The sequence below is a fragment of the Panicum virgatum genome, chromosome 3K (assembly GCF_016808335.1).
Source record: "Panicum virgatum strain AP13 chromosome 3K, P.virgatum_v5, whole genome shotgun sequence".
NCBI classification, from domain to species: Eukaryota; Viridiplantae; Streptophyta; class Magnoliopsida; order Poales; family Poaceae; genus Panicum; species Panicum virgatum.
The window spans coordinates 24,488,377-24,503,647 of record NC_053138.1 but is presented as its reverse complement, the minus strand read 5'-3'; the positions used below and the strand labels follow the sequence as shown (position 1 = coordinate 24,503,647).

General features: G+C 47.6%; 1 protein-coding gene across 7 annotated transcripts; it reads right to left on the bottom strand.

Moving 5' to 3' along the window:
- Window positions 1-9: 9 nt before the first annotated feature.
- LOC120698555 lies at window positions 10-2,706 on the bottom strand. 7 transcript variants are annotated; one of them, XR_005684898.1, is made up of 6 exons: window positions 2,554-2,687; window positions 2,225-2,277; window positions 1,974-2,046; window positions 1,439-1,506; window positions 743-780; window positions 10-97 (listed from the first exon to the last, which is right to left on the bottom strand). XR_005684898.1 is itself a non-coding variant. In XM_039982235.1 (6 exons), exons 1-5 carry the CDS (start codon window positions 2,602-2,604, stop codon window positions 754-756), a joined length of 252 nt encoding a protein of 83 aa, XP_039838169.1. In that variant the 5' UTR covers window positions 2,605-2,706; the 3' UTR covers window positions 83-97; window positions 743-753. The 7 variants fall into 7 exon arrangements, 4 of the variants coding, with proteins under 4 accessions (XP_039838169.1, XP_039838168.1, XP_039838167.1 ...); XR_005684899.1 differs by having other exon boundaries at window positions 83-97; window positions 743-777; window positions 2,554-2,688; XM_039982235.1 differs by lacking the exon at window positions 1,439-1,506 and adding an exon at window positions 1,391-1,438 and having other exon boundaries at window positions 83-97; window positions 2,554-2,706.
- Between the last annotated feature and the right edge of the window lie 12,565 nt (window positions 2,707-15,271).

Below are 15,271 nucleotides of genomic sequence, written 5' to 3'. Positions count from 1 at the left end.
TTCTTCTTCTGAATCATCTCAGTGTTGCTCTCCAAGGATTATCTTTACCTCTTTATTATAGGCAAAAAAGCTCCTGGCACATGACAACTCTTGCAAACTACAGGAATACGTACAATGAGGCAACAATGAGGTTCTACTCCATCTTGTTAAGAAATGCCTTCTCGATGACAAGAGTCTGCTGCCTTGTGTAGGCCTTGATAGATACGTATGAATTCACTGACATGCAATACAATAATTCAAGTTCAACGACTTACGATTGGATGCAATGGGTGATACTGATTCTGGATTCTAGTCTAATACTACTTCTTTCCCTTATTCCACAAAGTAATGAACAGTCCAGCAAGAAAGGAAATATTACAGTTTTAACCATGCTGCTATAGCACCCCTCCTTAACCTAGATTCAAGGGAGAGTTGGACTTACATAATCTTGTAGCAGTCATCAATACATCATGATTAAACTATATTCATGCTCTTCGCATGGAGTGCGTAGAGAGCAAAAACACACATGGCATTCATCACCATATATAAAAAGGGATATATAAAAGATCCATAGACAATTTGTTGGCAAGATGAGCATAGCACAACCACAACCACATGTATGTGGTCAAATCATAATCTTAACAGAAAAGAAAACCTGAAGCATGAACCTCCGAATAATATTAGGCTTTTCTTAAATACTCCGGCTCTTGTTCCACCAAAAATATACAGCTTGTGAGAATAAGATGAGAACACATAATTTTACCTCTTTTATCTTCACCCTTTTGTACAATCCTCATCCTTCTGAGACACAATAAAAATTAGTAGAAAAAAGAAAGCAAAACCATGAGAAAAAATAGCAGATAAAAGCTACGTGTGAAATAGGTATGGGTACATCCAATGTAGAAATTTCAAGATAAGACAAAAAAATCATTATAAAATATAATGGGCCAGCAACTAATCAGTAAAGACATTGCAATTAAATATGTCCCTTGTTGACATAGTGATCCTTCCACAACCATGTCAAATCAGGTTTCAGGTAAATTATGATCCCATTTATTGTCATAAACCAAGAGGCCTCGGATTCAGATTTCTTTTACTACTAATCAAATATAACACTTTCTTTGTTGCTTTGCCAAAACACACCAACGCATCCAATCCTAGCATGAGGATCACGAATAGTCAATTAATTCTTAATATGGCAAGACTTGGCATTTGCATTTTTAGGATTAGCTTCTTCAAATAAATATCTCATTGAACATCTAGAATCCTTGCTTTATAGATTGGAATCATGCATCCTAATCATAATAAATCTATTCTGGAAAACATTTCAAATTCAAATATATTTCCCTAACTGGACAGTTGCCGGAACTTTACAACAAATATACTGAAAACAATTAAGATTTGCATGTATCCTGAATAACTGAATAAGAGTAGCCATTAGAGTACTCGTCACTTCTACCTTCATGAATAAAGGGATCAAATTTGTACAAAATTAGTTCTTCTGGCAGTCATCACCGGCTTTAGAGCCTGGAAAATTGGAGAGCGCTTGTCATTGCCAAAACCACCAGAATAAATTAATAGGCATAAGAGAAAACTCCTAGGGTTCCTTCCTACCACTAATCAGAAAAAAATCTTTTTTCTTTCTAAAACAGATAAGGGCTTATGATAAGCATACAATATTTGTATATGATACTAATTATTGATTCTCTTAATGGAATACATTCTGAAAATTAAACCAACACCTGAATTGTAAAAAAAACGACCAGTGACTCCACAATCACAATAGCTCAATTTCTCTTCTCCTTCTCTTTTGCTTCTTTCATCAAATAGTACTGCTCTATCCATTAAGCTAACATGGGACTCCCCTCCAGGCAAACTAAATCGTATACCCAGCTCTAAGTTTACATTGTTCTAATGTCCTACTAATTCAATCCTGATATAATTATCTATGTGTTCTTTTGTCATCAAGATCTGAATCTTAGTCTAAAGTTTACCTCGCTCGGTCGCAGCTCACTTGGCTGGGCACCTGTCTTCTTCTCTGTGACCCAAACAGCAAGGAACAAAGCTCTGTCATGAAAGTAACAATAGTGATCTGACTGATAGGTACGTAAGGAAAATCTGAAGACTTGTACCGAAACCGCAGCACCATGAGAATGGTCTACACCTTGACACTAACTGAATGCTTTACACAGATATTAACATGCTACAAAGCGCTAGACGATATTGGATATTGTAGAAACTATACCTTGATAATAAGAAAGAAATAATTCCTGCACATCCTCCCTGCAATACAATGTCCTGGCCACAATCAAAAAAATTAAGCCATCAATGGTGTTCAAATTGCAACTCTAGAAGTTCAGTAACATTGACAAAACCTTCACAAATTTCTCATAACCCATAGCAGGTGCTAAAATCATCTAATTTGGATCGTATATTCTATTTATGACGGTTCCTAGAATTCACAGTAATAATCTACATATATTTTCAGACAGCAAAACGAAGTGATTGAGGAAATAATGAAGAGGCACGTTCAAAAACACAGCTAGCTAGCTATGATATCCTATCGTCACTTACCTCCTGAGGCAGCAATTCCATGGCCCTTGGCACAAGAGAGGATGGGACCATCCGTAAGGGTGTGGCTGTGGCTTGCGGAGGGGAGACACAGGATGGGAAATCGATGCAAGAGGGAAGCACTATGCCGAAACGGAGGAGGAAAAAAAATGAGCCGACCTTCAACAACGGTGAAGCGCCCCGACCCAAAGATCAAGGCTAAACCATGTATTAATTACCGAATAAGGTCTCCGGCATAATACATGTTACATCAAGTGGAGTCCAGAGTCATACAGAGTTTTATTCAACATGTACACGAGGGGTAAAGCGACAACACAGAGCAACACAGAACAACCATAGGATAACGACTAGCATGACGGCATGGAGGACTAGCTCTTCATCCATCACGGCTCCACTCGATCAGCTTGGGTGCGGACACGATCTACTCACAGTCTTCTGGCACAAAGTCAGGATCCTCTGGAGAATAAAATCAACAAGGGTTGAGTACAAGAGTACTCAGCAAGTTCCACCTCACCCTACGGGATGGGAATGACATGCACGACGCACATTAAGCACAATGCATTAGTAATGCAACTCATGGTATGCAACTCTTCCTGACACAACCCACAGTAGGTAGCTCACTAGTTGTCAGGACCACACCGTAGCCTGTCCATACCGTGGACACGGACCATTCGAATGGATTATACACTTTGCAGAGGTCGTACACTGTACCCACACGCTCGACTGCCCGAACGGACAACCGACATAGCCGACACCCAGCCGTGGTCACGCCCCAGCCCGGCTGCACAAACCCTCGGGCCCCGACCCCAATGGTCTATACCCGTAAACCATCCCTGCGACTGTCAGGCTAACCAGTGGGATTAGGCTAAGTCCGGCCCATACCGGAACCTGTGGTCGTACTAAAGTAAGCTAGGTGAGATGTCAAAACAATTCGGTCCTTATGGTTCACCAGGGCAGCAACCATCCCTCAACATGTCAACTCGAGCCTACCACCACGGTAGCACTCACCTGCTAGTCTACCACCACGGTAGCGCCGGCTCCAGCATACCCAGCTGCCCTAGCCTCAGCCAAATCCCTTCATATCCTAGTCTCAACTCTGGATATGCATAACTACTCATATGCATGTATGAGCACACTCAATCACTCAAGTACCGGTATATGTAATCGATCCTAAACCAGGGCTACAACTAGACGTCCTCACATGGATGCAACCGCTCATGTAGGGGTCGATGAAACTTGACTTCGCTTACGTACGCGTCGGCGGCGGCGGCTTCCTGCTCGCGGTATGGGTCTTCTGGCTCCGGCTCGTGGTACTGGCCTTCGTACTCCTTGGCAGGCTCCTCCTCGGTCACTCCGTGATCTACGGGCGAAAACGGCACAACCGGCAAACAAACACAAGCAAGCTATAAAATAAGCTCAAATAGAGATGAAAATAGGAGGAATAGATAGTATATGATTTGAGGAGAGTTTGGGAAAAAGAGTTATATGAAAAGGAGTTGATATGAAGGAGATATTGAGTTTACAGTATTGGTTGGTATTTAATTCCGAAAATAGAATGATTTGGATTAAGTGCTCACGGCCTGGTGGGTGTTTTGGGCCTTTATTAGTATTGCGGAGTTAATTGTCGGGGAGCTGCCTGCCATCTCACCTTGGCACGGAACAGTTCGAGGAAGAGGGTCAACTGTTGGAGCTTCGTCTCGTGAGTGAGCTGGGTTCGTGAGGAGTGGTTCAGCTAGCGGAGCGAAGCGGCTCGGTGTGCTTGGGCTGATGATGGGGCTCGTCACGGGCTCGCTCCTTTTATAGGCGAGGAGAGCAGCAGTTGCGTCGCACAGGGACGGGCGACGGCGTGGGCTGCTGCAGTAGTGGCAGCGTTGAAGGCGCGAGCATCGAGGCGGTAAAGCCGGCGAGGACACTACAGCGGCATGGGAGAGGTGGGGACGCGGAGGTGGGCGGCATGGCGTGGTGCCGACGGTAGTGCGCGGTCCCGTCGTGGGGCCGGCGTGTCGTGCGTGCGCGAGCGAGAGCGAGCGCGGGTGTGGACGGCAGGGAGGGGGCATCGGGCTTCTTTTATAGACGAGGTGAGGCAGTTCGCGCGACGGAGAAAAAATCTCGGCCGGCACTGTGTGCGATGACCCCGATTTATGGCGAGGTGGGTGCCGCCATATTTGCATGACGGGTTGTTTAATATTGTGAGCACTCTTGCCGGCTTCCAGGAAATGGACTGAGTGCTGCCATGACGGGTCATTTCAAGGTCAATGGTGTGGGTACTCTGTGGCTTCCAGGGGATGATGAAGTTATGGCGAAGGAGGTAGGCGTTGTCATGATTGTCTGGGAATTATGACGTGGTACGGTGACCCGAGAAGCTTCTATGGAAAGAGATGAGATGATTTTTGTCGTAGGTGCAAGCATGCGTATGCTGGTTACTGAAGGAAATGAATGTACTAACGCAAGGCAAGAGTATAAAATAGTTTGCCTAGTAGTTATGTAATAACTCATATAACGTTAGTATTATTTTATGTTACTAGTTTAATTGCAACATAAGTTTTATGATTGTTGGAAATTGAAGTGGCCCTAATACCCACTAAGTTGAGGATCTATCCCTATGACACACAAACTCACTTCAGAGTCGGCCAGCTTCTAGTTACTTAGTGTACCAGGTCCTTTTGACGGCAGAGCCGCCTTTTGCTTCCGGGAGGCAGAGCCTACCAACAGATGAAGCTGGCTTCCGGGTGACAGAGCCAACCTTCGATGAAGCCCAGACCCTTTTTTTGTGATCCCGGGTGACAGAGCCAACCTTCGATGGATCACAACTTATACACTAAGTACTTAAATTTAACCGAGAGACTAACACTTATAAATACACTTACCTTATTGGAGCAACAAAGTTACAAAGGAACACACATCTTTAAGTGGCTAGCCTAGCACTCACCCTTCTAGCCCTACCACAACTCATCTACCTTGCTCATGGATGGATGCCATGGCAAGGGAGGGCTCTATTTATAAGTCAAGGGGAGCCATGGTATTAGGACAAGTGTCCCCCTTCTAGAGAATTCCAAAATATTCTAACATTTTCAAAATTTTACTTATTACTAATTCTAGAGTACTCCATGGAAAATATCTCACTCTTGCTTGGTGGAGAATGTTCTAGAGGGTTGCCTTGCATTTCTTTCAATAGTGAAGAAAACTGGGATGTTACAAACCTACCCCACTTAGGTTGAATCTCGTCCCCGAGATTCAGCTTCACTACTAAAGAGACTGGGGAACTCGGCTCGGAGCGCGTCTTCTCTCTCCCAAGTTGCTTCTGCTTCTGAATGTCTACTCCACTAGACTCGACAAATTTTGACTGCTGATTTGCGGGTTCTTCGCATCATAGTATCTAGAATTTTTACTGGTACTTCTTGGTATCTGAGATCATCCTGCAGGTCGATTGTTTATGGGGCCACTTGTTCTTCTGGTACTCTCATACACTTTCTGAGTTGGGACACATGCAATACATCGTGTACATCTGACATCTCTGCTGGCAACTGAAGCTTATAGGCTACTGCTCCCACTTTCTTGATAATTGGGAAAGGTCCAATGTAACATGGAGCCAACTTTCCTCGTACCTGGAATCTGCGTGTGCCGCGAATTGGGGAAACTTTAAGATACACATAGTCTCCAACTTCGAAGCTGAGAGTACGTCTTCTTTTATCGGCATAACTTTTCTGTCGGGATTGAGCTGCCTTTAGATTCTCTCTGATTTCTACTATCTTGTCTTCTACTTCTTTAATAAAATTTGGGCCCTCAATAATGCGGCACCGACTTCGGTCCACATGAGAGGTGTGCGACACTTCCTCCCGTAGAGGGCTTCAAACGGCGACATCTTCAAACTAGACTAGTAGCTGTTGTTGTAAGAGCTCCGCATATAGCAAAATGTCTTCCCAATTTTTGCCATAAGTTAGAACACAGGCTCTTAGCATGTCTTCAAGGATCTGATTAATTCTTTCGGTCTGGCCATCAATCTGAGGATGATAGGCTGAACTGAAGTCCAACTTTGTACCAAGTGCTTCATGTAACCTGCTCTAGAATCTCGAAGTGAACTGGGTGCCTCTATCTGACACAATCATCTTAGGTACTCCATGCAGCTTCACAATACGCTCAATATATAACTTGGCTAATTTATCACCTCCATAATTGGTACGCACTGGGATGAAGTGTGACACTTTAGTGAGTCGATCGACAATTACCCAAACTGAGTCATGGCCGCTCTGGGTTCTTGGTAGACCGGTGATAAAATCCATACTAACTTCGTCCCACTTCCATACTGGAATTGGCAATGGCTGAAGTAATCCACTGGGCTTCTGGTGCTCTGCCTTAACTCTTTTGCACACATCACAATGAGCGACGAATCGAGCGATATCCCCCTTCATACCATTCCACCAATACTTCTCCTTAAGGTCCAGGTACATTTTCGTAGTGCCAGGGTGAATGAAATAAGTGGAGTTATGGGCTTCATCCAAGATGGTCCTGCAAAAATGACCTTGCTTAGGCACACATAATCTTTTCTTGAACCACAAGACTCCATCCTTATCTATCCTGAAATCTGGGGCTTTGCCTTCACTGTTGCGATCTTTAATCCATACCAATCTTTCATCCTCCATCTGAGCTTCCTTGATCTGGTCATCCAGGATGGGATGAACACTAAGATTGTGGTTGCAGGAGCAGCGTATAACTCTTAGGTTCAACTTCCTCATTTCTTCACTCAGCACTGGGGCTTGCGTAACTAGGTGATGGCAATACGCTTTACGACTGAGAACATCAGCCACCACATTGGCTTTTCCAGGGTGGTAATGAATTTCCAAATCATAGTCTTTGATCAACTCCAACCATCTTCTCTGTCTAAGGTTGAGATCTGACTGGGTGAAAATGTACTTCAGGCTCTTATGATCCATGTAGATTTCACACTTGTTCCCGATTAGATAATGTCTCCAAATCTTGAGGGAATGCACCACTGCGGCTAAGTCCAAGTCATGGGTGGGGTAGTTCTGCTCATGTGTTCTCAACTGTCTAGAGGCATAAGTTACAACTCTTCCTTCTTGCATAAGCACACAACCCAATCCTTGTCGGGATGTGTCGCAATAAACGACAAATCTCTTCTGATTATCTGGCAAGACTAGCACCGGGGTAGAAGTTAGTCGCCTCTTCAACTCTTCAAAACTTCTCTCGCAAGCTTCAGACTAGACGAACTTCGTGTCCTTCCGGAGCAACTCGGTCATAGGCCGGGCTATCTTAGAGAAACCTTCTATGAATCTCCGGTAATAGCCGGCTAATCCCAAGAAACTCCTGATCTCCGAGGCTGAGGTTGGTTGCTTCCATTCCGATACTACCTTGACCTTTTCTGGGTCCACTTCAACACCTTCAGTTGTTAAGACATGACCCAGAAAAGTGACTCTCTGCAACCAGAATTCACACTTACTAAACTTGGCATACAACTGGTGTTTTCTGAGCTTTCCCGGCACAACTCTGAAATGTTATCCATGCTCCTCAGCACTCTTAGAGTAGACTAGTATGTCATCTATGAATACCACGACAAACCGATCTAACTCCTCCATAAACACCTTATTCATGAGGGTCATGAAAAAGGCAGGGGCATTAGTTAGACCAAAAGGCATCACTGTGAACTCATACTGGCCATAACGGGTCCTGAAGGCTGTCTTAGAGATGTCCTCTTATCGCACTCTGAGCTGATGATAACCTGACCTCATATCTATTTTGGAGAAGAACTTAGCTCCCTTCAGCTGATCAAATAGGTCATCAATCCGAGGTAGAGGGTACTTGTTCTTGATGGTTGCTGCATTCAGGTCACGATAGTTCACACAAAGTCTCATGCTTCCATCTTTCTTCTTCACAAAGAGCACTGGGGCTCCCCACGGAGAAGCAGCAGGTCTAATAAATCCCTTTTGTTGAAGCTCCTCAAGCTGCTTCTTCAACTCAGCAAGCTCTGGGGCTGCTAACCGATAGGCATTCTTTGCTATAGGCTTGGTTCTAGGGACTAAGTCAATAGTGAAATCTACATCTTTTTCTAGAGGCATACCGGGTAATTCATCTGGAAACACATCTGCGAATTCCTGAACTACTGGCACATCTTCTGGGGATTCTGCTTGAATGTGGTTCACCATGGAGTCTGATAGGCAACACTGGATTAGGCATGTGACTGTTAACCCTTGGTGGTTGGTGACTGTCACTGCTCTCTCAGCACAGGCTATGTTTCCTCGGTGCTTGGTGAGCCAGTCCATACCGAGTATGACATCTATCCCTTTGGAAGTAAGGACTACTAGGTTGGCAAGGAATACTACCCCACTTAGGTTTATAGGGATATCTAAGACACCTATGTGGCAAGGTATATGACCTCCAGGCGAGCATGTCATTAGCGGCCTCTTAAGGGCTATAGTAGGTATATCATGCTTTTCCACAAAGTGGGAGGATATAAAGGAATGCGATGCTCCAGAATCAAATAGCACTGAGGCTAGAGTTGATTGGATCAGAAACTCACCGAAAATCACTCCTGGCGCATCCTCTGCTTCTTCAGCATACACATGGTTCACCTTTGCCTTGCCGAAGGACTGCTGCTGGCTCCTAGCTGGTGCTGTACGGTTGGCTCCCGTCGGCTGCTTTGGTCCTTGAACAGAGTTGGAGAAAATAGAAGGGGCGGGCTGATTGAGATATGGACAGTTGGTCTTGTAGTGTCCGGCTTCGCGGCAGTGGAAACAAGTCTTCACATTAGTCACTTGACTTCCACTAGTCGGTTGAGTGTGGAAGGTATTCTGGGTCTTCATAACAAGAGCTGACTGGGCTGGCTTCTGGAAAGAACCGGGGTGCGTTTTGAATGAGAAGGCACCCTAGCTCCTCTGGCCTGAGTGAGCCGGATACTGAGTCCTCTGAAACTTCTCCATCTGCTGGGGCTTCTTGCTTTCAAGCCATCGTTTGCGCTCACTAAGTTCTGACTTCCTATTTCTCTCAGTGGTGATAGCCCTGTTGATCATGGCATTAAAGTCACTGTGGGTGGTGACTTCAACCAAGGTACTGATTTCAGGGTTAAGCCCACCAAGAAAAGCTTCTTGCTTCTTTTCGTCATCATTGATATCCTCTGGTGCATAACGAGACAACTCTGTGAACTTATGAAGATACTCCATCACATTCATACCACCTTGACGAAGCTTTCTGAACTCATCCCTCTTGAGCTTCATAACACTGCTGGGAATGTGATGTTCTCTGAAGATCTTGACAAAGTCAGCCCATACCATCTCGTTAATGTTTTCATTTATTTCCCGGTAACTCTGCCACCAAGCAAGGGCTGGTCCCCTTAACTACTGTACTGCGAGCAAAATCTTGTCTCTGTCATCTGCATGGACCACTTCGAGCTTCATTTCAATTTCTCGCAGCCAATCATCTGCCTCAATAGGGTTATCAGATCCTCCAAACTTAGGTGGCTGCAAGCGGTTGAAATCTGCAATTCTGCTGCCATTGCCATTATGATGCATTGCAGGTCTATTGTTGCCAAGATTGCCTTGAGCTTGAGCTATGAGAGTGGTCACAAGAACTTGAAGGAGTTGGTTCTGCTGCTGCAGTATGGCTGCCAGATCAATGGGTGCGGGGGCACGGGGAGGTGGCGGTGGTAGGTGTCCATTTTCTGGTGCTTCTGGGGCTACATTCAGAGGGGCCTAGTTTCTTGGGTTGACCTCATCACCGTCTTCCTGAGCATGGAGTCCCTGGACTCGGCTCGAATGACGGGACATCTGCAGTCAAGGAGGGATAAGGTAAGATTACGTGGCTCTACTAATTTATCGCTGGGGTAAATTTGTATATATATATAATAGCACACAACACAAACGAATCATTCAAGCACCACACAAGCATTCATTCAAACAAGCAGGGATACATGACACGACGGATTACAATAACGCGGCTCGACTTTTAAGGGTCGGCCGGGACGACTCGACTACTGAACCCTACAACACGGTCTTCGGGGTCACTATTTCCAGGATCTCGGGGAGACGCGGGAGGCGTGGGCGGCACTGATTCACAAATCCTCCTGCGTGGTTGGGACGAGGAACACAGCAGGATTCCCTCTAGGATTGGCGGCTCCGCGGCAGTCCTGGGATGGCGTTCCTTGCGCTTGGCACGGTCCACTAGGTAGACACCCCTAAGGAGCTGACTGTGGCGATCTGCCTGCTCCCTAAGAATCTCTTCGGCCACGGCAAGGCGGCTTTCAGCTTCGGCTGCTCGGGCTTCTGCCTGGGCTACGGCCAGTTTAGCCCTACGCCAACGGGACTCCGCTCCCTCAGCATGCTGGATTAAATCTCTCACACGCTGATGCAGTTGGTTGCACAAATCGTCGAGGCTAAGCAAATAGCCAGACATAGCGACAACTGTGGGGTTCTTCTCTGTCCCTGCGGGGCTTTCCAGGTTGCGGATCCTCGCCGCCCAAGCAGGACGGCTACGATCCAACGGTGGAAAGTACTTCATGGGAGTGGAACCCAAGTGCCATTCAAACATCTGGCACAGGTACCGCAGTGCCTTGCGAGCTGCAAGTTGAATGGTGTCAGGCATACGGGCTCCAGTGGCGGTGACGCTCCAGGGTTGCATCTCCAAGTACTTATCACTGGCACCAATATGGATGGTGACCTCACAGCTTTCGGAGCCATGCTCCATGAACTCGCAACCCACGTACTCCGGTCGTTCCGGAATACCAAGTCGCACCGTGGCAGCATAAAGCGCCCTGGGGAATCCATCTTCGTTGATGCAGTAGGTGCTGGTCCAGTCATCCGCCATCTGACTTACAAAGGTAGGGTTAGCATAATAAGGATAAAGTTTTAAGGAGTAATAGGGTTTCAAGGATTGACCATCCTATGGCTCCTACGGTCATCGTTACTACCGGTTCGTGTCCTACAGCCAAACATGGCTCTGATACCACCTGAAGCGCCCCGACCCAAAGATCAAGGCTAAACCATGTATTAATTACCGAATAAGGTCTCCGGCATAATACATGTTACATCAAGTGGAGTCCAGAGTCATACAGAGCTTTATTCAACATGTACACGAGGGGTAAAGCGACAACACAGAGCAACACAGAACAACCATAGGATAACGACTAGCATGACGGCATGGAGGACTAGCTCTTCATCCATCACGGCTCCACTCGATCAGCTTGGGTGCGGACACGATCTACTCACAGTCTTCTGGCATAAAGTCAGGATCCTCTGGAGAATAAAATCAACAAGGGTTGAGTACAAGAGTACTCAGCAAGTTCCACCTCACCCTACGGGAGGTGAATGACATGCACAACGCACATTAAGCACAATGCATTAGTAATGCAACTCATGGTATGCAACTCTTCCTGACACAACCCACAGTAGGTAGCTCACTAGTTGTCAGGACTACACCGTAACCTGTCCATACCGTGGACACGGACCATTCGAATGGATTATACACTTTGCAGAGGTCGTACACTGTACCCACACGCTCGACTGCCCGAACGGACAACCGACATAGCCGACACCCAGCCGTGGTCACGCCCCAGCCCGGCTGCACAAACCCTCGGGCCCCGACCCCAATGGTCTATACCCGTAAACCATCCCTGCGACTGTCAGGCTAACCAGTGGGATTAGGCTAAGTCCGGCCCATACCGGAACCTGTGGTCGTACTAAAGTAAGCTAGGTGAGATGTCAAAACAACTCGGTCCTTATGGTTCACCAGGGCAGCAACCATCCCTCAACATGTCAACTCGAGCCTACCACCACGGTAGCACTCACCTGCTAGTCTACCACCACGGTAGCGCCGGCTCCAGCATACCCAGCTGCCCTAGCCTCAGCCAAATCCCTTCATATCCTAGTCTCAACTCTGGATATGCATAACTACTCATATGCATGTATGAGCACACTCAATCACTCAAGTACCGGTATATGTAATCGATCCTAAACCAGGGCTACAACTAGACGTCCTCACATGGATGCAACCGCTCATGTAGGGGTCGATGAAACTTGCCTTCGCTTACGTACGCGTCGGCGGCGGCGGCTTCCTGCTCGCGGTACGGGTCTTCTGGCTCCGGCTCGTGGTACTGGCCTTCGTACTCCTTGGCAGGCTCCTCCTCGGTCACTCCGTGATCTACGGGCGAAAACGGCACAACCGGCAAACAAACACAAGCAAGCTATAAAATAAGCTCAAATAGAGATGAAAATAGGAGGAATAGATAGTATATGATTTGAGGAGAGTTTGGGAAAAAGAGTTACATGAAAAGGAGTTGATATGAAGGAGATATTGAGTTTACAGTATTGGTTGGTATTTAATTCCGAAAATAGAATGATTTGGATTAAGTGCTCACGGCCTGGTGGGTGTTTTGGGCCTTTATTAGTATTGCGGAGTTAATGGTCGGGGAGCTGCCTGCCATCTCACCTTGGCGCGGAACAGCTCGGGGAAGAGGGTCAACTGTTGGAGCTTCGTCTCGTGAGTGAGCTTGGCTCGTGAGGAGTGGTTCAGCTAGCGGAGCGAAGTGGCTCGGTGTGCTTGGGCTGATGATGGGGCTCGTCACGGGCTCGTTCCTTTTATAGGCGAGGAGAGCAGCAGTTGCGTCGCACAGGGACGGGCGACGGCGTGGGCTGCGGCAGCTCGTCGTCAACGCGAACAGTGGCAGCGTTGAAGGCGCGAGCGTCGAGGCGGTAAAGCCGGCGAGGACACTATAGTGGCGTGGGCGAGGTGGGGACGCGGAGGTGGGCGGCATGGCGTGGTGCCGACGGCAGTGCGCGGTCCCGTCGTGGGGCCGGCGTGTCGTGCGTGCGCGAGCGAGAGCGAGCGCGGGTGAGGACGGCAGGGAGGGGGCGTTGGTATTCTTTTATAGACGAGTTGAGGCGGTTCCCGCGACGGAGAAAAAATCTCGCCCGGCACTGTATGTGACAACCCCGATTTATGGCGAGGTGGGTGCCGCCATATTTGCATGACGGGTTGTTTAATATTGTGAGCACTCTTGCCGGCTTCCAGGAAATGGACTGAGTGCTGCCATGACGGGTCATTTCAAGGTCAATGGTGTGGGTACTCTGTGGCTTCCAGGGGATGATGAAGTTATGGCGAAGGAGGTAGGCGTTGTCATGATTGTCTGGGAATTATGATGTGGTACGGTGACCCGAGAAGCTTCTATGGAAAGAGATGAGATGATTTTTGTCGTAGGTGCAAGCATGCGTATGCTGGTTACTGAAGGAAATGAATGTACTAACGCAAGGCAAGAGTATAAAATAGTTTGCCTAGTAGTTATGTAATACCTCATATAATATTATTATTATTTTATGTTACTATTTTAATTGCAACATAAGTTTTATGATTGTTGGAAATTGAGGTGGCCCTAATACCCACTAAGTTATTTAGTGTACCGGGTCCTTTTGACGGTAGAGCCGCCTTTTGCTTCCGGGAGGCAGAGCCTACCAACAGATGAAGCTGGCTTCCGGGTGACAGAGCCAACCTTCGATGAAGCCCATACCCTTTTTTGTGATTCCGGGTGACAGAGCCAACCTTCGATGGATCACAACTTATACACTAAATACTTAAATTTAACCAGGAGACTAACACTTATAAAGACACTTACCTTATTGGAGCAACTAAGTTACAAAGGAACACACACCTTTAAGTGGCTAGCCTAGCACTCACACTTCTAGCCCTACCACAACTCATCTACCTTGCTCATGGATGGATGCCATGGCAAGGGGGGCTCTATTTATAGGTCAAGGGGAGCCATGGTATTAGGCAAGTGTCCCCCCTTCTAGAGAATTCTAAAATATTCTAACATTTTCAAAATTTTACTTATTACTAATTCTAGAATACTCCATGGAAAATATCTCACTCTTGTTTAGTGGAGAATATTCTAGAGGGTTGCCTTGCATTTCTTTCAATAGTGATGAAAACTGGGATGTTACAAACATACCCCACTTAGGTTGAATCTCGTCCCCGAGATTCAGCTTCACTACTAAAGAGACTGGGGAACTCGGCTCGGAGCGCGTCTTCTTTCTCCCAAGTTGCTTCTGCTTCCGAATGTCTACTCCACAGGCAGGATCTCGAGGAGGCCCGCCACCGCGCAGACCTCCGCTGGCGCCGCGCGAGCTCCCCCGTCCTGCCACCCTGTCCGCGATCTGGAGCAAGGAGGGCGGAGAAAGGAGGGAGGGGCCGGAGGACTCCGGCGGCTCCTGGAAGGTCGCCACGCCGCCCTGTCAGCGGCCGCCGCCGCAGGGCCGCACTGCGCCTCCTCGCCGGCCGCCGTGAACGGCCTCGCTGTGCGCCGCTGCCCCCGCCGCTGCAGCCCATGCCCCTGAGCTCCCCGCGCGCCGCCCCTGCCCCCACCGCGAACGAGCTCCCTGCGTGCCGCCCCTGCTCGGTCAGTGCCAAGGCGAGAATCCACGTGAGCGAGGGCACTGCACCCCGCACCGCGGGGGAAAACAGGCAACTCGCGATGATTACGGCATGAGGGTCTGCGATGATCACGACCAATGACAGAACGGGTACAAAGGGCGGGTATGTGGAGGCGGGGTGAAAAAAACGGGAGTCATCGGGAGGGGGCGCGAGGTTTGCACGGGGCGCGCGACGTCAATCCGTCTGCCTCCGCTTTTGGTCGATCAATTTTGCTTTCAAGTGGGTCCAAAAATGTTGGGTTGTGAGGTGGGTATGGGGGCTAATTTTGGTGAGAAAGGTTCCAATTTCCATG